Source organism: Geotrypetes seraphini, chromosome 3 (genome assembly GCF_902459505.1).
Source record: "Geotrypetes seraphini chromosome 3, aGeoSer1.1, whole genome shotgun sequence".
Classification (NCBI taxonomy): domain Eukaryota; kingdom Metazoa; phylum Chordata; class Amphibia; order Gymnophiona; family Dermophiidae; genus Geotrypetes; species Geotrypetes seraphini.
The window spans coordinates 229848920-229875500 of NC_047086.1; the positions used below are offsets into that span (position 1 = coordinate 229848920).

The window sequence follows — 26581 nt, forward strand, 5'->3', positions numbered from 1 at the left end:
GGAGAAATAATGTTCATGCTTCTTTGAAAAAAGTCTCCTGTATGTTGATGCATCCCCAGGTTTAGTGCAACTTAGGAATCCTTTGGGTCCGATGTCAATGAACCAGACTGGACAATGAACTGAAGAACCTTTCCTTTTTGCATCTAAAAGCAATGACCTTGCCATATAGCCTGCACTTGCTGAAGTCACTGAGGGCTTTCTTATCTAAAAATTTATAACCCACAGCATCCCACAGTTCTGCACAGGGTACAATGAAACATACACAATAAAATTACAAACATACAATTAAAACAACAACAACAAAAAAACTCATACTAAAATGAAAATATCTATGAATATTCTCTCTCAAACAGCATTGTCTTTACATTTTTTCTAAATTGCAACACACTGGGCCCATATCTGATTTTACTGCTGAGACCTCCCCCCAAACAAGTTTTAGGAATAAAAAAAAGGCTCAGTCACAAAGAACACTAGTAAATGGTTAAGAAATTAAGAACACTGAAATCAAAGTTAACAGAGTGGCAACCCAAACATGGCAATGTAGAGATTATAAAGAATTTCTGAAAAGAAATCCGAAAAATCTAAAAAAGGAAATGTCCATTTGGCTCCACAGAAATGAACTAAGTGGGCCAAAGTGCCAACATAATGCAGGAAATTATGCACACACAAACAGGGGTGTCAGTCCCTCATCGAGGGCCGCAATCCAGTCGGGTTTTCAGGATTTCCCCAATGAATATGTTTGAGATCTATTTGCATGCACTGCTTTCATTGTATGCTAATAGATATCATGCATATTAATTGGGGAAATCCTGGTAAAGACTCTGGTAAAGACACGCTTGAAAAGACATTCTCTATCTTGTCTGCCTCAGAGAAAAAAATCATGACATTTAAAATTTTATTTTCATACACCATTTCCCATGCCTCAAGATACTCAATTACTTTGGACAGCAAAAAAAAAAAAAAAATTGACTTCCCTGTACTAAAGGCTCTCACTGTACCAAGCTTGTACTAGGAGCATAACCTACCTTTGCCTTCTCTTTTGTTAGCCTGGGCCATGACTGACCAGACTCTCCTTTCCGTAAGCAACATAAAATAGATCTGTCCGTTCTTTTGTGTTTGGAATCCTGGAAAAAAAAAAAAAAAAAAAAAAAATCACACACATACATGTATTAAGTTAGACAGCATGAATGTTTTAAAGTAGGGCTGTCCAAGTCCGGTCCTTGAGATCTACTGGCAGGCCAGGTTTTCAGGATATCCATAATGAACATGCATGAGAGAGATTTGCATACCAAGAAGGCAGTGCAGGCAAATCTTTCTCATGCATATTCATTGTGGATATCCTGAAAACCTGGCCTGCCAGTACATCTCGAGGACTGGACTTGGGCAGCCCTGCTTTAATGATAGTCAATAACCTAAAAATGATGCCACTGAAAAACTGTACTCAAGCTCTCATACACACACATACAGGTAACAACCCTATAGCGAAGTTACACAGCAGGTGTTCTGAGGACAGCAGGACACATTCTCATGTGAGTGACATTTCACAGAGCACAGCGTGGAGGAACTTCCCTGCTTTTTGAAGTATATGACCAGTACACCATGAATGTGTCTTGCCATCTACCACTATTATGTAGGACCAGGCAGTTTATTGCAAAAGCTTATAGAATATAGCTCCTAAAGGAGGTGGATAGGTGAGAATGTGTCTTTTGCTATGTTTGGAGAACATGTACTACAGGTAAGTACCGTATTTTTCACTCCATAAGACGCACTTTTTCCCCAAAAAAAGTGGGTGGAAATAAGGGTGCATCTTATGAAGCGAATACTGCCCCCCCCCAACCCCAGTACCTTTTGTAATCCACCAGCAGCCTTCCACACTTCCACAATGCTGAGCACGTAGAAGGACCAACCCCCATTCTAGGCGAAAGCACGGAGCGTTGCTTCCGTCCCTTCTCTAATTGGTTGCTCAGAAGTAAGCTCAAGCTCCTTGGCCTTGGACGAATGCTCTCCGCCCAGGCATTTCTCTTCCCGGTGACCCCCGCCATCCAGTCCTTGTCTGCTGCCACCTCCATGGCTCGGGGCTCGCGTACGAGGAGGGAGGAAGTGATGTGTGGCCGCCTCCGGATTTTGCTTAGTGCATGCTGCTCAGAGATGGCGCGGGGACGGCTGGACGAGGGTGGTGGGCATGCTGTGGAACAGCGCACGGGCTGCTGGACTGCGGCTCCCCAGAGCCTGCTCCTTCCTTCCATGCCGTCTGCACCTGACAACCGAGACACAGCTCTGCTTCCATCTGCCTGCCCCTCCAGACGGTGATAGAGCGCCCTCCCCCGCCTGAGCTCTGGGAGCGCACCGGAGCTGAGCCAGGAGCTGAGGGCAAGCTAGGAGCGAGTCAACGGCAGGCAGGCTTCTACTTCTGGGGTGGCCAGGGGCCACGTAGGCATTGGGGGGGGGCGTAGTGTCGCTGCTAACATGTTGGGTAGAGAAGAAACATAGAAACATAGAAAGATGACGGCAGAAAAGGGCCAAGGCCCATCAAGTCTGCCCACTCTATAGACCCTCCCCTTAATACTATACAATGTTTTACCCTGACCCACTTAGGGATCCCACATGGGCGTCCCATTTATTCTTAAAATCTGGCACGCTGCTGGCCTCGATTACCTGTACTGGAAGCTTGTTCCATTGATCAATCACTCGCTCCGTGAAGAAATACTTCCTGGTGTCGCCGTGAAATTTTCCGCCCTTGAGTTTGAGCGGGTGCCCCCTTGTGGTTGAGGGGCCTCTGAGAAGGAAAATGTTATCTTCCACTTCTATACGTCCGGTGACGTATTTAAACGTCTCAATCATGTCTCCCCTCTCCCTGCGTTCCTCGAGAGTGTAGAGCTGCAAATTGTTTAGTCTTGCTTCGTACGAGAGACCTTTAAGCCCTGAGACCATTCTGGTGGCCATCCTTTGGACCGACTCGACCCTCTGCATGTCTTTGCGATAATGTGGCCTCCAGAATTGCACGCAGTATTCCAGATGAGGTCTCACCATGGTCCTGTATAATGGCATTATGACTGCAGGCTTTCTGCTGACGAAACTTCTACGGATGCAACCCAGCATCTGTCTTGCCCTTGAGGAAGCCTTCTCCACCTGATTGGCAGATTTCATGTCTGCACTAATGATTACTCCTAAATCTCGTTCTGCTGAAGTCCTGGTCAAGGTCTCCCCGTTCAAGGTATAAGTTCTGCATGGGTTTCTGCTACCCAGGTGCATGACCTTACACTTTCCAGCATTGAAGCCCAGCTGCCAGGTTGAGGACCAGCATTCCAATGTACGCAGGTCCTGCGCCATAATATCTTGTAGATAGTCCTCGCTTACCATATTACATAGTTTGGCGTCGTCAGCGAATAATGTTACTTTACCTTGAAGCCCTTGAGTCAGATCTCCTATGAATATGTTGAAGAGGAGTGGACCCAAGACCGAGCCCTGCGGCACCCCGCTGGTCACCTCCGATGTCTCAGAGAAAGTACCGTTAACCATCACCCTCTGAAGTCTGCCACTCAGCCAATCATTGACCCATGCCGTCAGAGTCTCTCCTAACCCCATCGATTTCATCTTGTTTAACAGTCTGCGGTGTGGGACGCTGTCAAAAGCTTTACTGAAGTCCAGGTACACTATGTCTAGTGAATCTCCTTCGTTCAGTCTTTTTGTTACCCAGTCAAAGAAGTTGATGAGGTTTGATTGGCAGGACCTACCCTTGGTGAATCCATGTTGATTGGGGTCCCGTAGATTCCCTTCGTCCAAGACCGTGTCCAATTGGCGTTTGATCAGTGTTTCCATGAGTTTACATACTATCGATGTCAGACTCACCGGTCTGTAATTTGCAGCCTCTGTCCTGCAACCCTTTTTGTGTAGAGGAACGACGTTAGCTGTTTTCCAGTCCAAGGGGACTGTCCCTGTACTCCGTGAGAGATTGAAGAGCACGGCTAACAGTTCTGCCAGGACATCACCTAACTCCCTGAGCACTCTGGGGTGCAGATTGTCCGGTCCCATGGCTTTGTCCACCTTGAGTTTTGTTAGCTCAAGGTAAACCCCGCTGGGTGTGAATTTAAAATTCCGAAACGGATCTTTTGTGTTTGACTGTGGCTTCAATTGAGGGCCGGACCCTGGCGCCTCGCAGGTGAAGACCGAGCAGAAGTATTCGTTTAGTAGTTCGGCCTTTTCGGGATCCGATTCTGCGTAATTCCCGTCCATTTTTTTCAGGCGTACTATCCCGTCTGTGTTTTTTTTCCTGTCACTGATATACCGGAAAAAGGATTTGTCCCCTTTCTTAATGTTGTTTGCTAGAGTTTCTTCCACTCGAAGTTTGGCCTCCCTGACTGCCGTTTTGACCTCTGTGGACTTGATCCTGTGTAGCAGTTGATCTTCGCTTTTCCCCGTGCGTTTGAAGGAAGCAAATGTGTTTTTCTTCTCCTTAACGAGACGCGAGATCTCTGCGGTGAATCACTGGGGTTTGTCTTTTCTTCGCCGTTTGTGTGATGATTTTATGTAACGGCCGGTTGCCTCGTGTATGACAGATTTCAGGGATGACCACATATCCTCCACATTCCCTGTCTCAGTTTGGACCTGGAGCGCCTGATGGACGAAGACTCCCATGCGTGCAAAGTCTGTTCCTCGGAAGTTGAGTACCTTTGTTTTAGTGTTTGATCTATGGAAACCTTTCCTCAGGTGGAACCATACCATGTTATGATCGCTGGAGGCTAGCTTATCTCCCACGAAGACTTCTGAGACGCTTTCCCCATTGGTGAGTACTAGGTCAAGGATCGTTTGGGCCCTAGTGGGCTCCATTACCATTTGATTGAGGCGTGCTCCTCTTATGGAGGCTAATAGCCTCTTGCTGCCGCTGGTTGTTGCTGAAGGTGTGCTCCAGTCTACGTCCGGCATATTGAAGTCTCCCATTAGTACAACGTCCCCCCGTAGAGCGATATTTTCTATGTCTTCGATTAGTTCCGTGTCTTTGTCTTCTGGTTGTCTTGGAGGTCTATATACCACACCAAGATACAGGCATTTTTCTCTCCCTCTGGCCAGGTTCACCCAGAGGGATTCCCCGGTGTACTTAACGTCCGTGATTCTGGTAGTTTTGATGCCTTCTTTAATGTATAGCGCTACCCCTCCGCCTAACCTGCCCTCTCTGTCTCGTGCAGTGAGCGTCCAGGTTTTACGGTTGTGGCTTTCGGTGGCACTGTGCGCAGTTAAATGGGGGAAGGCGTGCGCGGTTCGTAGCATTACAGAGCTTCGTGAACGAGGAAGTTGGAGCTAGCAGTCTTTTACGCGTGCAAACCATAGCGCGCACCGAGCCAGCGACCTGTGTTCATGAACGGAAATGTGGGGCACCATATCGCCTTATTCTCACGGAGTTTGATGCTTATAGTTTGTGACATGTTTTGGGTGCTCCTACGGTAGCGCTTTGGCAGCTGCTTTCACGGAGTGTCTGTTGTGTTTATTTATGGTCATTTACCGTGAATCAGTTGTTAAATAGTAATCACATGGCCCACAATATCTGACTGAATGTGTATCCCCCCTATATTGCGCTCCAGAAGCTGGATTTACCATCGAGAAGAGGCTGCAAACTGAGGGTGGGGGTAGGGTTACCAGATATGTCCTACTTTTAGAGGACATATCCTAGCATCCAGACTGTTTTTCAAAACCCGGCACTTTGTTCGGGTTTTGAACAGCTTCCAGCTAGGAGCATTGTTGATGCAGCGTTGGACCTGCCACTAGGCCTACCACTAGACCACCAGAGGGGGGACAAGGTACAGAGCCTGCCAAGGAGTGTAGGGTTGTGTGCAAAGCCTGGCATGGAGAATTTGGTTCAGAATAGTGGTTTTTTTTTTTTTTTTTCTTGTTTTCCTCCTCTAAATCTAGGGTGCGTCTTATGGAGCGTAAAACACGGTAATTCACTTTCTCCAAGGACAAGCAGATAATACATTCTAACATGTGGGAAATCACTAGCTACCAGGCAACTAAAACAAAAAAGAAAAAAATCAAAGCCTGAAAAAGGTGATGAAATAGAAATAGGTCTGGGGAGAGGGAGGATGGAATTGGATACTAAACCCAATAGATTCTGAAGATAGATTGACCAAACCAACTGTCAGTAACAGAAAGAAGTTTGCTTCTGGCAGTGCCGTCTATCACACCAACAGGTAATCATCTATCTAGCTGGGTTAAAAGAGTGGATCTTCAGATTGGTATTGCATAATACCAGAGGAAGGGAATTTCAAAGAGAACTTGTGAACTGAATACATTACAGCTCTGCAAATCTCCTCTGTTGAGGCTGACCTCAAGCACACTGCCAATATAGCCATAGCTCCAATGTTATAAGCTGGGACATGACCCTCATGAGTCAGCCCAGACAATCGTATAGAGTGCATTTACTAATGGCTGTTCCCATCTTATTGGGGTCAAAAGAAAAAGCTGGGTGAGCTGTCTATGGGCATTAGACCTTTCCAGATGGACTACAAGAGAGTCTTGGCCTTCTAAGTTCAGTGCACTTTTGTTGGGATGGGCATTGGGTTTTGGAAAGAATGTAGGCAGAACCACCAAGATGGAATTCAGAAACATCCTTAGGAAGGAATTTCAGATGTATGCATTAAACTACTCTGTTGTGATGAAATTGTGTGTAAGGTGGATCAGCTACCAGAGCCTGGAGTTCACTGACCCTGCGGGCTGAAGTGACTGCCACCAAGAAAGCAGTTACTTACTGTAACAGGTGTTATCCAGGGACAGCAGGCAGATATTCTCACATATGGTGATGTCAACCACGGACCCCGATGCGGACAGCTTCACAAGCAGACTTGCTTGAAGAACTTTTAGAAAGTTCAGCGTCTCCTCAGTTCAGATAGCTAACTAAGAAGCCAACCAGGGAAGGTGGGTGGGTTGTGAGAATATCTGCCTGCTGTCCCTGGATAAAGCACAGTTACTTACCGTAACAGGTGTTATCCAGGGACAACAGGCAGATATTCTTGACTGATGGGTGACATAGAAACATAGAAACATAGAAGATGACGGCAGAAAAGGGACACAGCCCATCAAGTCTGCCCACCTCAACAACCCTACCCCCTTGAATTTACCCCCCTAGAGATCCCACATGTGTATCCCATTTCCTTTTAAAATCCTTCACGCTGCTGGCCTGAATCACCGACGGAGCCCTGGTACGGACAATTTTAGAGTGATTGCACTCTAAGAACTTTAGAAAGTTCTAGCTAGGCCGCACCGCGCGTGCGCGAGTGCCTTCCCGCCCGACAGAGGCGCGTGGTCCCCAGTTAGGATAAGCCAGCTAAGAAGCCAACCCGGGGAGGTGGGAGGGACGCAAGAATATCTGCCTGCTGTCCCTGGATAACACCTGTTACGGTAAGTAACTGTGCTTTATCCCAGGACAAGCAGGCAGCATATTCTTGACTGATGGGTGACCTCCAAGCTAACAAAAAGAGGGATGGAGGGAAGGTTGGCCATTAGGAAAACAAATTTTGTAAAACAGATTGGCCGAAGTGTCCATCCCGTCTGGAGAATGCATCCAGACAATAGTGAGAAGTAAAAGTATGAACTGAGGACCAAGTAGCAGCCTTGCAGATTTCCTCAATAGGAGTGGAACGGAGGAAAGCTACAGACGCTGCCATAGCTCTAATCTTGTGGCCCGTGACAGAACCTTCCAGTGTCAGGCCCGACTGAGCATAACAGAATGAAACGCAAGCAGCAAGCCAATTGGACAGAGTGCGTTTAGATACAGGATGACCCAACTTGTTAGGATCAAAGGACAAAAACAGTTGAGGAAATGATCTGTGAGGTTTGGTGCGATCAAGATAGTAAGCCAGAGCACGTTTACAATCCAAGGTATGCAAAGCCTGTTCACCTGGATTAGAATGAGGCTTTGGGGAAAAAACAGGTAGAACGATGGATTGGTTAAGATGAAACTCAGACACAACCTTAGGAAGGAATTTTGGATGTGTACGGAGGACGACCTTATCATGGTGAAAAACAGTGAAAGGTGGATCAGCCACCAGTGCATGGAGCTCACTGACCCTCCTGGCAGAAGTGAGAGCTATCAGAAAGACCACTTTCCAAGTTAGAAATTTAAAATGCGTTGTGGCCAAAGGCTCGAAAGGAGGCTTCATTAACGCAGAAAGAACCACATTAAGATCCCAGACAACAGGAGGGGCCTTAAGAGGTGGCTTCACATTGAAAAGGCCCTTCATGAACCTTGAAACTAAGGGATGAGCTGAGAGGGGTTTTCCATGAATCGGCTCATGAAAAGCTGCAATAGAACTAAGGTGAACTCTTATCGAAGAGGATTTAAGACCAGAGTCAGATAAGGACAAAAGATAGTCCAACACCAGTCCCACTGCTGTAGACATGGGATTATGGTGATGTAACAGGCACCAGGAAGAAAACCGAGACCACTTTTGTTGGTAACATTGAAGAGTAGACGGTTTCCTGGAGGCATCAATAATAGAACGGACAGGCTGAGAAAGGAGAGCGTGAGCCGAAGTCAGCCCGAGAGATACCAAGCTGTCAGGTGCAGAGACTGTAAGCTGGGATGAAGTAGAGTTTGCTGATGCTGTGTAAGTAGTGAAGGAAACAGTGGAAGAGGTATGGGTTCCCTGGAACTGAGTTGAAGCAGAAGGGAGAACCAATGCTGTCTGGGCCAACGTGGAGCGATGAGAATCATGGTGGCTTGTTCCCTCTTGAGCTTGAATAAGGTGCGCAGCATGAGCGGAAGAGGAGGGAATGCATAAAGGAAGAGATTGGTCCAATCCAGGAGAAATGCATCGGGTTCCAGATGGTGAGGAGAGTAAAGTCTGGAGCAAAACAGGGGCAGTTGATGGTTGTGGGGAGCTGCAAAAAGATCCACTTGAGGTGTGCCCCATTGAGAGAAAATGGACTGGAGAGTCGAGGGGTCGAGAGTCCATTCGTGAGGTTGAAGAATTCTGCTGAGATTGTCTGCTAAGCAATTCTGTTCCCCTTGGATGTAGACTGCCTTCAGGAATAGGTGACGAGCAGTCGCCCAGGTCCAAATCCTTTGAGCTTCCTGACACAAGGGACGGGATCCCGTCCCTCCCTGTTTGTTGATGTAGTACATTGCAACTTGGTTGTCTGTGCAAATGAGTAGTACCTGAGGAAAAAGAAGATGTTGAAAAGCTTTGAGGGCATAAAACATCACTCTGAGTTCCAGGAAATTGATGTGGTGTTTCTTTTCCTGGGTGGTCCAAAACCCCTGAGTTTGGAACTCGTTCAAGTGAGCTCCCCATGCATAGGGGGAGGAATCCGTGGTGATGACCAGTTGATGAGGAGGTAGATGGAACATCAGACCTCTGGATAGATTTGAGGATGTCAACCACCAAAGAAGCGACTGTCGAAGAGACGAGGTCACAGATATGAGTTGTGAACAAGGATCCGTCGCTTGGGACCACTGGGTCGCTAAGGTCCATTGAGGAGTACGCAGGTGGAGACGTGCGAAGGGTGTGACATGTACTGTGGAGGCCATGTGTCCCAAGAGCACCATCATGTGATTTGCAGAGATGGAAGTTTGCTGGAACACCTGCTGACAGAGATGAAGGATGGTGTGAAGGCGGTTTGGAGGAAGAAACGCCCTCATCCGAATAGTATCCAGAATGGCTCCAATGAATTGAAGTCGCTGAGTAGGAATGAGGTGCGACTTGGGTAGATTGATTTCGAACCCCAACAGTCGAAGGAAGTAAATGGTCTGATTGGTGGCAATCTGAACGGCCCGAGGAGAATGAGCTTTGATGAGCCAGTCGTCCAGATAAGGGAAGACTTGAAAGTTGTGGGAGCGGAGATAAGCTGCGACCACAATCAGACATTTGGTGAATACCCTGGGAGAGGAGGCTAGGCCGAAGGGTAACACCTTGTATTGGTAATGATGTTGGTTGACAAGGAAGCGAAGATATTGTCTGGATGTCAGATGAATTGAAATGTGAGTATACGCCTCCTTGAGATCGAGGGAACATAGCCAGTCTTCCTGAGAGAGAAGAGGGTATAGGGTGGCAAGAGATAACATCTTGAACTTCTCCTTGACCAGACATTTGTTGAGATCCCTGAGATCTAATATTGGTCTGAGATCTCCGGTCTTTTTGGGTACGAGAAAGTACCGGGAATAAAATCCCAGGCCTTGCTGGTCTTGAGGAACTGGTTCGATGGCATTGAGAAGAAGGAGGGATTGAACCTCCTGAGCGAGGAGGAGGGACTGAGCCTTGTTGGAAGCAGACTCTTTTGGCAGACTTAATGGTGGAGGAGTCTGAAAGTTTAGGGAGTAGCCGTGGGCGATGATAGCAAGTACCCACTGGTCGGAGGTGATTGCTTCCCAGCGAGAAAGAAAAACATGGAGTCGACCTCCTATGGGCTGAGGTAGAGGACAGGAGGGAGGAAGACTGGCAATGCCCTTGAGAAGAGAGTCAAAAGGGCTGTGTCGGCTTACGTTGAGGAGCAGGCTTTACAGTAGGCTGTTGTTGCTGACGGGCCTGTTGCTGCTGTTGACGCTGTCTGCGAGGTTGAGGGGGATGAGGCTGAGCCGGTCGAGCCGAAAACCTCCTTTGATATGAAGATTGTTGCCTGAATGGACGAGGAGGAGGAGGTTTCTTCTTGTTTTTCAACAAGGTGTCCCACCTAGTTTCATGGGCGGAGAGCTTTTGTGTGGTGGTATCCATGGACTCCCCAAACAGCTCATCCCCTAGGCAGGGCGCATTGGCAAGCCGATCCTGGTGGTTTACATCCAGGTCTGAGACACGTAGCCATGCCAACCTTCTCATTGCCACAGACATAGCAGTAGCCCGTGACGTCAGTTCAAAAGTATCATAAATTGAACGGACCATAAACTTCCTGAGTTGAAAAAGACTAGAGGTACATTGCTGAAAAGCAGGAAGCTTACGGTCCGGAATATACTTTTGAAAAGAGGTCACCTGTTGAATGAGATGCTTCAGGTAAAAAGAGAAGTGGAATGCGTAATTACCTGAACGGTTGGCCAACATCGCATTTTGGTAAAGGCGTTTCCCAAATTTATCCATGGCCTTTCCTTCTCTGCCAGGAGGGACAGAGGCGTATACACTAGCTCCTGCAGATTTTTTCAGGGTTGACTCCACCAGCAGAGATTCATGGGGAAGTTGGTGTTTGTCAAATCCTGGAATTGGGATCACTTTATACAGAGATTCCAGTTTTCTTGGGGCTCCTGGAATCGTCAAAGGAGTTTCCAGATTCTTATAAAAAGTTTCCCTCAAGATGTCATGGAGGGGCAACTTTTTAGGAGGTTGGTCAAAATCCAAAGCATCCAGAAATGCCTTGGATTTTTTAGAGTCAGACTCTAAGGGAATAGAAAGGGTGTCTGACATCTCCTTTAAAAATTTGGTGAAAGAGGAGTGCTCTGGCTTAGCAGCAGGATCCTGCACCGATGGATCATCCTCATCGGATGAATAATCTTCCTCGGTACCGAGGGGATCATCCGAGTCATCCCACAAGTCAGGGTCCCGTACCGATTGGAAACGGCCCTGGGAAAGTGGAGTAGATGTTTCAGTATGCTTAGTCTTGCGTACCGATTTACCTGAACGGGTGGAGACGGTACCTGGGGAGTGTAGTACGGTACGGGGTTCAGAGAACGGTACCGGGTCAGAAACCGTAGGAGTAGTACGCCGCTTCGGTTCCGCTGACAGAACAGGCATGGATAAAGATTTGTGCGGTGCCGAAAAAGTCGATGTCAATAAAAGAGGCTGATCAACAGTCGGCACCGAAGGCTCAGTCGGTACCGATACTGGAAGGTTCGGAGTCAACAGAGCCGGGAGCAAGTGTTGGAGTTGCTCCTTAAGCTGGACCTGGAGGATAGAGGCAATGCGCTCATCCAACGTTGGTCCCGATGGCACCGGTACCGGTTTTTTCTTGCTCGGTACCTTCGGTGCCGCTCGACACTCGGGTGAAGTCGATGCCGATGACGAGGCAGTGACTTCAATGGGAGCGGAGCGCTTACGGGGCCGGCGCTCAGTCTGCAGGACTTGGCTCACTGCATGCTCGACTGGCGGGCCTAGAACAGTAGGGGAAGGCTTCTTAGCCGGCTTACCTACAGGAGTCGACACCGGCGATGTATCTTGCGGTGCCGAGACAGTCGGAGTCGATTTGGAGGAAGTCGGCGACGTCGATACCGGTGTAACTTCCATAGCGGTACCGAAAAGGATCCGCTGTTGAATTTGACGATTTTTTAACGTTCTTTTTGGTAAAGAACTACAGCGGGTGCAGGTTTCAGCCCTATGGTCCGGACCCAGACACTGGAGGCACCACTTGTGCGGGTCGGAGAGGGAGATAGGGCGTGCACACCGCTGACTTTTTGAAACCCGGTGACGGGGGCATGAAGGGAAAAACTGCTGTAGCAAAATCGAAGCCCGAGGCTTCGATGGTGCCAACAGGCCCCGCCGGGGCAGATCGAAAAAAAAAAAATGAAAAATAAAACGATTTTTTTTTTTTTTTTACACAAACGGTAAATAAAAAAGAAGGAAAATAAAATATGAAGAGAAAAATACGCGCGAGCGGGAAGGCAAGTAAGAGAAAAATCTTCCAACAGCCGTTGGAAACACGCGTCTTCTTAGCTCCGTGGAATTAAGAAAACTGGGGACCGCGCGCCTCTGTCGGGCGGGAAGGCACTCGCGCACGCGTGGTGCGGCCTAGCTAGAACTTTCTAAAGTTCTTAGAGTGCAATCACTCTAAAATTGTCCGTACCGGGGCTCCGTCACCCATCAGTCAAGAATATTCTGCCTGCTTGTCCTGGGATAACACTTGTTACGGTAAGTAACTATGCTTTATCCCAGGACAAGCAGGAAGCATATTCTCAACATATGGGTGACCTCCAAGCTAACCAGAATGGGATGGTGGGAGTGTTGGTAATTCAAGAGAATAAATGTTGTAATACTGCCTGGCCAAAGTGGCCATCCCTTCTGGAAAAAGAATCCAAACAATAATGAGATGTGAAAGTATGAACCGAGGACCAAGTGGCAGCTTTGCAGATTTCCTCAATAGGAGTAGATCTAAGGAAAGCTACAGATGCCACCATGGCTCTAACTTTATGGTCTGTGACTCGACCCTCTAGATGCAGTCCAGCCTGAACATAGCAGAAAGAGATGCAAGCAGCCAACCAGTTGGTGATGGTGATGGTTCTCTTAGAAACTGGATATCCCAACTTATTAAAAAAAAAAAAAAAAGGTCAGGGAAGTGAAACCTATCAAACCCACTACATCTATTAGGTCTAACACATCTACTTCTGTCTCTTGTGCATTTCTTAATACCAGATCTGTCAGAAATAAAGCATTTTTAATTAAGGACTGGATCATCAGGAAGCAAATAGCCTGTCTTTTCCTAACTGAAACTTGGTTGCTGTCTGATGAAGACCCAATTTTAAATGATCTTCTTCCAGCTGAATTTAAAATTCTGACATTAAATCAAGATGGCAAGAGAGGAGGAGGTTTGGCAGTTATTCTTAAGGAAGGATTGAGATTGGAATCTAAAATGTCTAGTCACTTGGAAATTTTAACATGTAAAATTAGTAATAAGGAATTAGACGATCCTCTTTCCTGCATATTGTTTTATGTTCCGCCGAAAAGTTGGCCAAAAGCTAGAGAGGATTTTTATGAATTTGTTTTACATAACTCAAAACACCTATTTTTATAATATTATTATAGGAGATATAAACTTACATTTAGATGAAGAGAGTAATGTAGATGTTAAGGATTTTAAATTTTTTTTATTACTACTTAACTATAGTCTCCCTCCATCTACACAAACACATGAAAAAGTTCATCACTTAGATGTGGTAGCTATGTCCACAAAGGTGATTCTAGATCCTTCTATTTCTTTATGTGATGGTGACTGGTGTCATGATATCTGGTCAGATCATTTTACTTACTATTTCAATCTAGTTTGGAATCATTTAACTTCCACAAATAACCCAAGGATAAAAAAAGATCATCTTACAAGAGCTCGCATTAAACCAGAGGAATATTGGTCACAGTATGAATTGTCAGCAAAGGTAGATGAAGGGCTTGATTTTTGGGATCACTGGACGAAAACAAGCACACTTATTTTGGATAATATTTCCCTTATACGAAATAGTAAAAGCTGCTCAAATAAATATAACAAATGGTTTGATAATGAACTTTTGAAAAATGAGACAATTAGTAAGACGATTGGAAAGAATTTGGCAAAAAACAGGAAAGCTATCAGACCGGAATAACTGGAGATTGAATATAAAAGCTTATAAACAATTGATAAAAGAAAAGTGTAAAGCATTTTATTCATCCAAAATTGATTCATTAAATATGGGCTCAAAGGGTATTAACACAAAGAACTGTTTAATTTGGTTATGAATTTATTTGATACCACACGTCACACTCACCCTGTACATAACATGAAAATACCTTCAGCAAACGAGTTAGCTCGGTATTTTGATTCAAAAATTAAAAATTTAAGAAATGTTTGCCCGACAACAGATAATTAAGAATATCAAATACCTAATATGCAAGAAAATGCTGTTCAAGTGGACATGATTTGGAGCTCCTTTCATGATTTAGATTGGAATACCAAACTATACAGTGTTCTCTCTAGCGACTTTTAGCTAGGCGCTCCACTCGGCTAATTTAGTGAGCGCCCGGCCGTGAATGTCAGACAGTCTGGAGCAGCCCTTGTTAAATAGTGAAACAACAATTACCTTTCCAAAATCTAGTCGACCGGACTACAGCAGTTCTCATTGCAGAAGCTCACGAATCTCTCCGATTTTTGGGGCTACTTTATGGCCGGTTTTGGACCTCCTATTGCTGAGGGGTTTTTTTTTTTTCATTGGTCCAGCTGCAGCACAACGGCCAATCACAAACGACCTTAGAACTCTGAGGTCGTTTGCGATTGGTCCATTGTGCCCTAGCTGAGCCAATGAAAATTCTGGCGGCGGGACCTTCAATTTTGAGAAAACCCGTGCCGCCGCCGGTAAGGGAAGAGCATCAACACTAACGAGCCCTGATGAGGCAGCTGGTGCTAAATAGGCCGCAATTCGAGCCAGGGCTCGGTGGACGTGAACATGAGCCATTCGAGCTTCATCTCGCACCGGCACCTGCAGCTCAGCTTCCAGGAGCCGCACTTCTACCTGCGCTGCCTTGGCAAGAATGGCCTCTTCTTGGACGGGGTCTTCCAGAGGAGGGATACGCTGGCGCTGCAGCTGCCCAGGCAGTAAATACACCGGTCAGCTTGCTGAGGCAGGGGGGTGGGCTCTCTGGCTACTTGAGCCCGGGCAAAGGTCATTTCCATTAGGGTTTAGCATTTTGGAAAAGTAGGTTCCTGTGGTCTGGATTGGGGGGGGGGGCTGCTCCTCCACCCCCTACAGAAATACATGCAGTTCCCTCGAGCCTGTCCTGTGATGCATCTTCATAATTCTGAGTGGTTGCAAGTGATCTTGTCTATCTCGGTGGAATCCTTTTCAGTTTGATTTAGGGGTTATTTGGGGGAACCACTTTGATCTTGTACATTAGCTAAGCGGCATGTAAGTATTTAAAGAAAAAACGTAAACAACTTCAACAGCACTTTATAACTGGGAGACCAGAAATGTGGCTGTGTGTTTGGAGAGGGAATGTCTTACAGAAAGAGGAAGACTGAGTTAGTAAACACAAGAGCCCACCCACCTCGTGCTCCACTCTGACGCTCGGAGTTCAGCTCGAGAGCTAGCGGAGAAAAGGGCAGGATCGCTGAAAGCTCCTGTCATACAGTGCTGGATGGCAGGATTTTTAAAAATGTATGGGGGGTACTCGCCTAATAAGACGCACCCTTATTTCCACCCACTTTGGGGTGGAAAAAAAGTGTGTCTTACGGAGCGAAAAATACAGTAATTCTGTTCAAACCCCCCTCCTTTTTATTATTTTGTATGTAGAGGGGTCGAATGGAAGCTAATTGGGGAAGGTAATTGATGAGGAGCAGCTATGGTGTGAAACTGTCAGCCACCCCCTTTATTTAATCCTGGGGGACAGCCTCAGCGATTCAGTGGGTTTTATAAAGTTCTTTAGAGTTGAACCTGCCGATCCATATAAGTTATCCTCTCACTCTGGGCAGATAACCTCTTTTCCCCCACCCCATGAGCTCCTTTTTTTTTTTTTTTTTTTTTTTTTTGGGGGGGGAGGGTGAGTTATATTTTGCTTTGATTAGAAGTATACTATACTTTATTCTTTTCCCAAATGGGGGATGCTGTGTGTGTACCCATGTCTTTTTGAAATGCATAAAAACAAAAGAATAGCCTATGTTTTGTATTTGGGTTTTGGTCCTTTGTACACCATTATGGACTGTTTGGGATATGTGCAATGTATAAATAAACAGTCTGTATTTGTATGATGTATTTGTTTGATAAATTAGAGGTGTTTTCAGTGGCAATTGTTTGGACTACTCTGACACAAGTTGGGCTACTTCTGGCCATATGTTTGGCTGGAAATATTTTTGCCATCTGGCAACCCTGACTCAAATCAAAAATAAGTTGGGCACTACGGCGCAAGAATTAAGAGTTCAGAGGAGCTTCTGTTGCTCAGTATAGGGTGATCTTGTGGTATGATTGGTTGTGTTTCAGCGCTCAGGGAATTTCAAAAAGAAGAATGTGAGCGAGTTGGGGGGGTTATGGTTGATATTACAGAGGAAAGGGCGTATGAATTCGTCGGTAACTTTTTAAAAAACTTTTCAGAGACGCTGGATCTGGACATGGGGGGGGGGAAGAGGATTTGGAGAGAGAGACAGAAAAGGACCTTGAGGAAGGGTGGGAAAGTAGACTTAAACCAAAAGGGAGGGGGAAGACAGGACAGATGCTGGACTAGAGGAGTATAGAGGAAGAGAAAGAGACTGCAGAGAGGGGAAACACCCTGAACCAAGGCATATGCCAGGCCCTGGGGAGGTGGAAGACAGTGAGAGTAAGAGATACAGAAAGACCTGAAACAAAGGTGGGATGACTCAAAATGTTAGCAGAAGGAAGATAGAGGGAGAAACCTGAAAGAAAGGGGAGGCAGAAGAGAGGGGGCAGATATTGAACTTGTGGGTGCATAGAGAGAGAAGAGAGAAAAAGACTGCAGAGAGGCAGAAAGATTCTGGACCAAGGAGGGAGGAAAAAAGGAGAGAGAGAGAGAGAGAGAGAGAGAGAGAGAGAGAGAGAGAGAGAGAGAGAGAGAGAGAGAGAGAGAGAGAGAGAGAGAGAGAGAGAGAGAGAGAGAGAGAGAGAGAGAGAGAGAGAGAGAGAGAGAGAAAGAGATGCAGAGAAAAGACCTGGAAGAAAGGAGAACAAATGCTGGATATGGGGGGTTGTTTGTAAGCAACAGAGAGACAGAAGCCTGGACCCAAGTGGCAGACTGGATGGGCCATTTGGTCTTTATCTGCCATCATCCTTCTATGACATGAGGCAGATGCTGGACTATGGGAGGTGCAGACAAAAAGAGATGGGGGGGAGACCCTGAGGAAGAACAGAGAGATGCAAGATCATAACAGAGGAGGGAGAGAAAGGGAGACATGTTGACAATAGGGGTGGAGGAGAGAGGAAGGAAATTTGGACTCATGGAGGTTGGGTAAGGGAATGAGGTCCGGAGGAGAGGAAGCGTGAAGGAAGTGAAAAAAGAAATATTGGATGCACAGTCAGAAGGAAGTGCAACCAGACTCATGAAATCACTAGACAAGAAAGGTAGGAAAAGATTTTATTTTCAATTTAGTGATCAAAATGTGTCAGTTTTGAGAATTTATAATTTGCTATCTATATTTTGCACTATATTGTCTATTTTTCTATAGTTGTTACTGAGGTGACATTACATATTTTAGTCATCTGCCTTGAACTCTTTGAAAAATAAAACAAATATAAATAATTACCATTTTCTCTGCATACAGTGTGTTTTGTGTTTTTTAAAATTTTAGCATTGTGAATAATAAGATTAGATTGTGTGTACATGAAAATGAATGGAAGAAATTGCATTACAATTAGTACTTTTATAATGGAGGTAGAATCAGGGGTGGAGCTTGGGCTAGGGTACTCGGTTGGTATTTGTTAGACTTAGGGGGTACTTGGCTTGAAAAAGTTGAGAAACACTGATCTAGGTGACTCAGTAAGGGCCCCTTTTACAAAGCCACAGTAGCGATTCTTCCATGGCAAATGCACCAAAGTCCATTCAACTCCTATGGGCTTCAGGGCATTTGCTGTGACAGAATTGCTATCGCAGGATGCAAAGCATTAACTGAGTCAACATGAGTTTGAAGTTGGTTGAATACCACTCTCTCTCAAGTACGGTAGTTTTGAAAGAAATAGAAGGTTTGATACTGGCCAGTAATTATTCGGAATAAGAGGATCTAAATTACTTTTTTACATGGTTGGCTTAAATGCTACTGGAACACTACCTAAGTGTCAACCCTTAAAGCACAGTTACTTACCGTAACAGGGACCAGGGACAGCAGGCAGATATTCTCAACATGTGGGTGACGTCACCGACGGAGCCCCCTAGTGGACATTTTTGCAAGCAGACTTGCTTGAAGATCTTCAAGCTTGTGATTGGCCCGCACATGCACGCGTGCCCCTCCCACCCGACCTAGGGCATGCGTCTCCTCAGCTTGGCCTCAGTTCAGATAGCTAGCAAAGAAGCCAACCACGGGGAGGTAGGTGGGTTGTGAGAATATCTGCCTGCTGTCCCTGGATAACACCTGTTACGGTAAGTAACTGTGCTTTATCCCAGGACAAGCAGGCATCATATTCTCACACATGGGTGATCTCCAAGCTAACTAAAAAGGGATTGGGGGGGGGGGGGGGAGGAACAGTTGGCCTTTAAGAAAACAAATTTTGCAAAACTGACTGGCCGAAGTGCCCATCCCATCTGGAAAAAATTTCCAGACAGTAATGCAAAGTGAAGGTATGAACTGAGGACCAGGTGGCAGCTTTGCAGATTTCTTCAATAGGAGTAGATCTGAGGAAAGCAACAGAAGCTGCCATAGCGCGGACTTTGTAAGCAGTTACATGACTCTCCAGAGGCAGTCCGGTCTGAGAATAGCAGAATGAGATACAAGCAGACAACCAGTTGGAAATTGTCCTTTTGGCTACAGGATGACCCAACTTGTTAGGATCGAATGAAATGAATAGTTGGGGAGATGTTCTATAAGGCTTTGTCCGATCGATGTAGTAGGCCAAAGCCGGTTTACAGTCCAAAGTGTGTAGCGCTGTTTCTCCTGGATGAGAATGAGGCTTAGGGAAAAAAACTAGAAGAACAATGGACTGATTGAGATGGAATTTCGTAACTATTTTCAGTAGAAACTTAGGATGCGTGCGTAGAACCATTTTATCATGGTGAAAAACTGTGAAAGATGGATCTGCGACCAATGCCTGTAGCTCACTGACCCTCCTGGCAGAAGTGAGCGAGATGAGAAAAACAACTTTCCAGGTGAGAAATTTGAGATGAGCTGTTGCCATTGGTTCAAATGGTGGCTTCATCAACCTGGAAAAAACCACATTAAGGTCCCAGATGACAGGTGGAGGCTTGAAAGGTGGTTTAACATTGAAAAGTCCTTTCATGAATATGGAGACAAATGGATGAGCAGCGAGAGGCTTTCCCTCGACTGGAATGTGAAAAGCTGTAATAGCACTGAGATGGACTCTGATAGATGTAGATTTGAGGCCCTAATCAGACAGATGAAGCAGATAATCCAACACCAAATCCACTGACAATGAAGTTGGATCATGATGATGAAGAAGACACCAGGAAGAAAACAGAGACCACTTTTGTTGATAACACTGTTGAGTGGCCGGTTTTCTGGAAGCATCAATAATAGTGCGGACAGGCTGAGAGAGATGCAATGATGTCAGCCCGAGAGATACCAAGCTGTTAGGTGTAACGATTGCAGGTTGGGATGAAGAAGAGCTCCTTAATTCTGTGTAAGTAGAGTAGGAAAAATTGGAAGAGGTATGGGTTCCCGGGTACTGAGTTGAAGTAGAAGGGAGTACCAATGTTGTCTGAGCCACTGAGGAACTATGAGTATCATGGTGGCTGACTCCTGCTTGAGTTTGAAAAGAGTTTTCAGGAAGAGAGGAGTGGGAGGGAACGCATAGAGGAACAGTTGTCCAATCCAGAAGAAACGAATCTGCCTCTAGGCCAGTGTTATTCAACCTTTTTACACCTATGGACCGGCAGAAATAAAAGAATTATTCTGTGGACCAGTGGTTGAAGAACACTGGGCTAAGTTGTGGGCCAGACCCTGCCCATCTCTACCCAATCTCCACCCCAGACACTGCCCCCATAATAGTACTAATTGCACCTTGCACATCCCGTGCCTCATCTGGAAGCCTTCCCTCTGACGTTGCAACGTCAGAGAGAAGGCTTCCGGTTCAGGCGCAGAAAGCCCGTAGGAGTCACTGCCCCTGGCTTTGTGCACTGAATCAGTTAGGAAGAGGGAGCTGGCTCGAAGATAACGTCGCATCGATTGTATGGTGGACTGGCAGTTGAAGAACACTGTTTTGGGCCTGATGCACGTGCTGGCCCTGTGGACCGGCAGGAAATTTCTGTGGACCGGCATCCAAGACGACGAAACCTTCATCGACGGTGTCATCTAGGAGCTGTCTCAGATCGCCGAAGAGGAGCCTGACAGAACCATCCTAGAGACACCCAAAGCATCCAAACCTGCAAACTTGAGACCAACCGTCGGAATACAGAAGTGGCTGGGGACGCTGATTCCTGGCAGCTGGTTACTTCCTCCACTGGAAAACGCAGAAAACCTTACTCTGTCTCTTTCTCTCACATACAGGGCGGCTCTACATCGACACCACAAATCACCCTGAGGAACAGATACCAGCTGCTACAGGAAGGTCCTGATAATGAGGAACAGGAAGTTGTTCAGCAGACGGTTCCAGTTCCGGAGTCAACAGATCAGCCCACCCCTAAGAAGCGCAGAGTGGTGGTCATCGGGGATTCGCTGCTGAGGGGCACCGAGGGCCCAATTTGTAGATCAGACCTGCAATCAAGAGAGGTCTGCTGTCTGCAAGGGGCCAGAATCCGGGATGTAACCGCTTTTCTGGACAGACTCATCAAGCCCCGTGACCCCATGATTCTCATCCATGTCGGAATCAACGACACCGCCAGGAGGACCTCGGAGAGCATTCCTGAAGACTTCAGAGCCCTGGGTGAGAAACTGAGGAGGATGGATGCGCAGGTGGTCTTCTCCTCGATCCTCCTAGTAAGGGGCAAGGGCAGTGCCAGGGAGGATCGCATCCAGAGGGCAAATGACTGGCTGCAGGGATGGTGCAAGGAGATGAACTTTGGGTTCTTGCACCATGGAGAGGCACTGCAAGGACTACAAGGACCAGACGGGCTACACCTGACTAGAAGAGGGAAGAATGTCCTTGGACACCGTCTAGCCCGCCTACTACACAGGGCTTTAAACTAAGTAAGTTGGGGAAGGGTACGGGCACAAACAACCCACCGGGCGAGCTAAGCTGCCAATACTTTTTTGAGACTAAGGAAAGTAAACACTGCATTTCTGAGTCAGGGGCGAGTATACATACTTTCAAATCTGGGGTTGGCTCATATTATAATTCTGGGTCACATTGTAATTCTGGATCTAGGGGGGGAGTACACATTGTAATTCAGGGTCTAGAGGGAGTACACATTGTATTTCTGAATCTAGAGGGAGTACACATTGTAATTCTGGGCCCAGCGAGAGAACATACATTGCAAGTTGCACTAAAGGAGTTCAAGTAGCCCAAGCGGGAATACCCCCACAGGGTACACACATTTCCGAGTCTGGGATAGGAACACACTGTAGTTCTGAGTCTGGGGAGTCCGGGATAGGTGCACGTTGTAGCTCTGGGACTAAGGAAAGTTCAAAACATGTGAATAATGCTAAAGGTATCCAAGTAGCTCAAGCGGGAACATCCCCACTGAGATATAACAAACATACAACATGGAGGGCTATGTACGTAAACGCCCACAGTCTGGGAAACAAGATCCTGGAATTAGAAACAGAAATGAGGAATGCCGACCTGGATGTGATGGCGATATCTGAGACCTGGCTCACGGACTCCCACGGGTGGGACATGGTCATACCGGGTTACAAATTGCTCCGCCAGGACAGGGAAGGCAAAATGGGAGGAGGTGTAGCATTATATACTAAAGATGACATTAAAGTCACCAGAATCACAGATGTCCAATACACTGGGGAATCCCTTTGGATAAACTTGGCCAGAGAGAAGGACAAATGCCTGTATCTCGGCGTAATATACAGACCCCCTAGACAACAGGATGACCTAGATATGGAATTAATCAGAGATATAGAGAATATCACCTTGCGTGGGGACACAGTATTGTTATGTGACTTCAACATGCCTGATGTAGATTGGGATACGCTTTCCTCTGCTTCCGGCAGCAGCAGGAGGCTATTAAATTCTATGAAGGAAGCAAGACTCAGGCAATTGGTGTTGGAACCAACAAGGGATCGGGCAATTCTGGACCTGATACTTACCAATGTAGAAAGTGTCTCAGAGGTCTCGGTAGGCGACACGTTGGCCTCCAGTGACCACAACATGGTGTGGTTCAATCTCAGGAAAGGTTCCACTAAATCTACTACACTAACCAAGGTCCTCAAATTCAAGGACACAAACTTCAAAGAAATGAGAGACTTCGTTCACCAGGCACTACAAAGCCAAGCAGGAATCAATAACGTGGAAGAAATGTGGTCGACTTTGAAAGCCACCATACAGGAAGCAACAATCCGCTATGTTACATCAGTAAGTAAACTGCGAAGAAACAATAAACCTCAATGGTTCTCTGCGGAGATTTCGGCCCTCATCAAGAAGAAAAAAGCATTCATCTCTTACAAACAGGGAAACAGGACTCTAGGGAAGTCTATCTGGCCAAGTCAAAAGCCGTCAAAACAGCAGTTAGGGAGGCCAAATTCCGCTTGGAAGAGTCTCTAGCGAAGAACATCCAAAAAGGAGATAAATCCTTCTTCAGGTATATCAATGAAAGAAATAGGAACTCAGGCGGGATAGTACGTCTTAGGAAACCAGACGGAGACTTTGTAGAAACGGACTCGGAAAAAGCCCAACTACTAAATGAATACTTCTGCTCAGTCTTCACCCGCGAGGCGCCGAGACTCGGCCCTCAGCTACAGACAAGGGTTGACACAGTTGACCTGTTTAGTAATTTCAAGTTTAAACCGAGTGGTGTCTACTGCGAGCTGTCAAAGCTTAAGGTTAACAAGACAATGGGACCTAACAACCTACACCCCAGGGTGCTCAGGGAGTTGTGTAATGTCTTTGCAGAACTGCTATCCGCGCTCTTCAATCTATCCCTTAGTACGGGCAACGTCCCATTGGACTGGAAGACGGCTAAAGTCATTCCATTCCACAAGAAAGGATCCAAGATGGAGACGGCAAACTACAGACTAGTGAGTCTAACATCAATATTGAGCAAACTAATGGAAACTCTAATCAAACGCCAATTGGATACGATCCTGACCAAGGAGAATCTACGGGATTCCCGTCAACATGGATTTACTAAAGGGAGATCCTGCCAATCCAACCTGATCAGCTTCTTTGACTGGGTGACGAGGAACCTGGATGTTGGGGAGTCCCTGGACATCGTATACCTGGACTTCAGCAAAGCATTCGATAGCGTACCACACCGCAGGTTGCTGAGCAAGATGAGTTCTATGGGATTTGGCGATACATTGACGAAATGGGTTGGGAACTAGCTTGGAGGTAGGCTTCAGAGGGTGGTGGTGAACGGCAGAGGTGATCAGTGGGGTGCCGCAGGGCTCGGTCCTGGGCCCGATCCTTTTCAACATCTTTATAAGAGACTTAGCGGAAGGGCTGCGAGGTAAAATGACATTATTCGCCGATGACGCCAAACTGGGCAATGTAGTGGGCAAAAGCACAACGGACATAGATTCAATGCCCGATAACATGATGCACGACCTACTACTACTGGAGCGCTGGTCTAGGTCCTGGCAACTCAGCTTCAATGCCAAAAAATGCAAAGTAATGCACCTGGGCAGCCAAAATCCATGCAAGACTTACACCCTTAATGGTGAGATCCTAACAAAAACTGAAGCAGAACGAGACTTAGGGGTGATCGTCAGTGAGAACATGAAGACTGCCAATCAAGTGGAGCAAGCTTCATCCAAGGCAAGGCAAATCATAGATTGCATACGCAGGAGTTTCGTCAGCCGTAAGCCTAAAGTCATTATGCCATTATATAGATCCATGGTGAGGCCCCACCTGGAGTACTGTGTACAGTTCTGGAGGCCGCATTACCGCAAGGATGTGCGGAGACTTGAGTCGGTCCAGAGAATGGCCACCAGGATGGTCTCGGGACTCAAGGATCTCCCATACGAGGAACGGCTGGATAAATTAAAGCTATACTCACTCGAGGAACACAGAGAGAGGGGTGACATGATCGAGACATTCAAGTATCCCACGGGCCGCATCGAGGTGGAAGAAGATATCTTCTTTTTCAAGGGTCCAGCGGCAACAAGGGGGCATCCGTGGAAAATCAGAGGCGGGAAACTGCACGGGGACACCAGGAAATTCTTTTTTACTGAAAGGGTGGTTGATCGCTGGAATAGTCTTCCACTTCAGGTTATTGAGGCCAGCAGCGTGCCTGATTTTAAGGCCAAATGGGACAGACACGTGGGATCTATTCACAGAGAAAGGTAGGGGAGGGTCTTTGGGGTGGGCAGACTAGATGGGCCGTGGCCCTTATCTGCCGTCTATTTCTATGTTTCTATGTTTCTAACACTGCTCTAGGCGGTGAGGAAAGTAAAGCCTGAAGCAGAAGAGGGGCAATTTGTAGTTGTGGGGAGTTGCAATAAGTCCAACTGAGGAGTGCCCCATTGTGCAAAGATGGACTGAAGAGTTGTCAAACTGAGTGTCCATTCGTGAGGCTAGAGAATCCTGCTAAGGTTGTCTGCCAAGGAATTCTGTTCGCCCGGTATATGTAGACTGCTCAGAAAAAGACTGTGGGTCGCTGCCCAAAGCCAAATTTTTTGAGCCTCTTGACAAAGGGAAAGAGAGCCCGTGCCTCCTTGCTTGTTGATGTAGTACATTGTTACTTGATTGTCCGTGCGAAGGAGGAGAACTTGATCGGTCAGGACATATTGAAAAGCTTTTAGTGCATAATACATTGCTCTAAGCTCCAGCAAATTGATGTGAAATTTGCATTCTTTGGAAGTCCAATAACCCTGCGTCAGAAGGCCGCTCATATGTGCTCCCCAGGCGTAGGGAGAAGCATCCATCTTGAGTACCTGGTGATGCGGAGGAAGATGGAAAAGAAGACCTCTGGATAGATTGGAGGTCATCCACCAATGGAGCAACTGCAGAAGAGATGAGGTAACAGAGATATGCTGAGAGAGCAGATCTGTTGCCTGACACCACTGAGAAGCACAAAGATGCAATCTGGCTAGTTTGGTGAAATGAACCGTGGAAGCCATGTGGCCTAGGAGAACCATCATGCGTCTCGCAGAGTGTTTGTAGCTGAAACATCTGTTGACAGAGATGAAGTAAGGCAACTAGGCGATCTGGAGGAAGAAACACCCTTATGAGAGTAGCATCCAGAACAGCTCCTATGAACTGAAGATGTTGAGTTGGTTGGAGGTTGGACTTTGGGAAATTGATTTCGAAGACCAAGATTTGAAGGAAAGAAATGGTGAGAGTCGTCGACAGGGTCACTTTCTGAGATGATGAAGCCTTGATCAATCAGTCGTCCAGATAAGGAAATACCTGAAGACCCTGGGATTGGAGGGCTGCTTCCACTACAATTAAGCACTTTATGAAGACTCTGGGAGAAGATGCCAGGCAGAATGGAAGAACTTTGTACTGGTAGTGATGACGACTGATTTGAAAGCGAAGGTATTTTCTGGAAACCGGATGAATTGGTATATTTGTGTAGGCTTCCTTGTGGTCCACAGAGCATAGCCATTCATTCTGACCCAATATGGGATAAAGGAGGGCGAGAGAGAGCATTTGAAATGTCTCTGACAAGATATTTGTTGAGAGCTCGGAGATCCAGGATGGTTCGCAGTCCTCCTGTCTTTTTGGGAAGCAAGAAATATCAGGAATAAAATCCATGGTCGTGTTGAGAGGGAGGAACTTCCTCGATGGCACTGAGGAGAAGGAGGGATTGAACCTCCTGAGTAGAAGAGAGGACTGTGTCAGATTTAAAGCAGACTCTTTTGGAGGATGATCTGGTGGAAGGGTTTGAAAATGAAGAATATACCCTTGCCGAATAATGTTGAGGATCCAAAGATCCGATGTAAAGAGCTCCCAGCGATTGATATAAATCTGAAGAAATCCCACTATGGGCTGAGGCAAAGAAACTAGCAGAGGAATGCTGGCTATACTCTGAAGCAGCACGTCAAAAAGGCTGTGTAGGTTTTTAAGGAGCAGCCGGATGTTTAGGTTGTTGACGAGGCTGTTGTTGCTGTCTACAAGGCTGGGGAGGTGTTGGAGGAGTAGGCTTAGCAGTATATCTGTGTTGGTAAGTACATAAGAACACAAGAATTGCTGCTGCTGGGTCAGACCAGT

The 26581-nt window shown here is 46.5% G+C and overlaps 1 protein-coding gene across 3 annotated transcripts in view; it reads right to left on the bottom strand.

The window, feature by feature from the left end:
- PTGES3 (prostaglandin E synthase 3) overlaps positions 1-26581 on the bottom strand; it is a 226396-nt gene that overhangs the window by 114927 nt on the left and 84888 nt on the right. For all 3 annotated transcript variants that reach the window (XR_004538764.1, XM_033937297.1, XM_033937296.1), the window contains exon 4: positions 1026-1124. Coding sequence is in view for 2 of the 3 variants with exons in the window: in XM_033937297.1 (XP_033793188.1) it covers positions 1026-1124 (99 nt within the window). In the remaining variant the exon portion in view is untranslated. The remainder of the gene's footprint in view (positions 1-1025; positions 1125-26581) is intronic.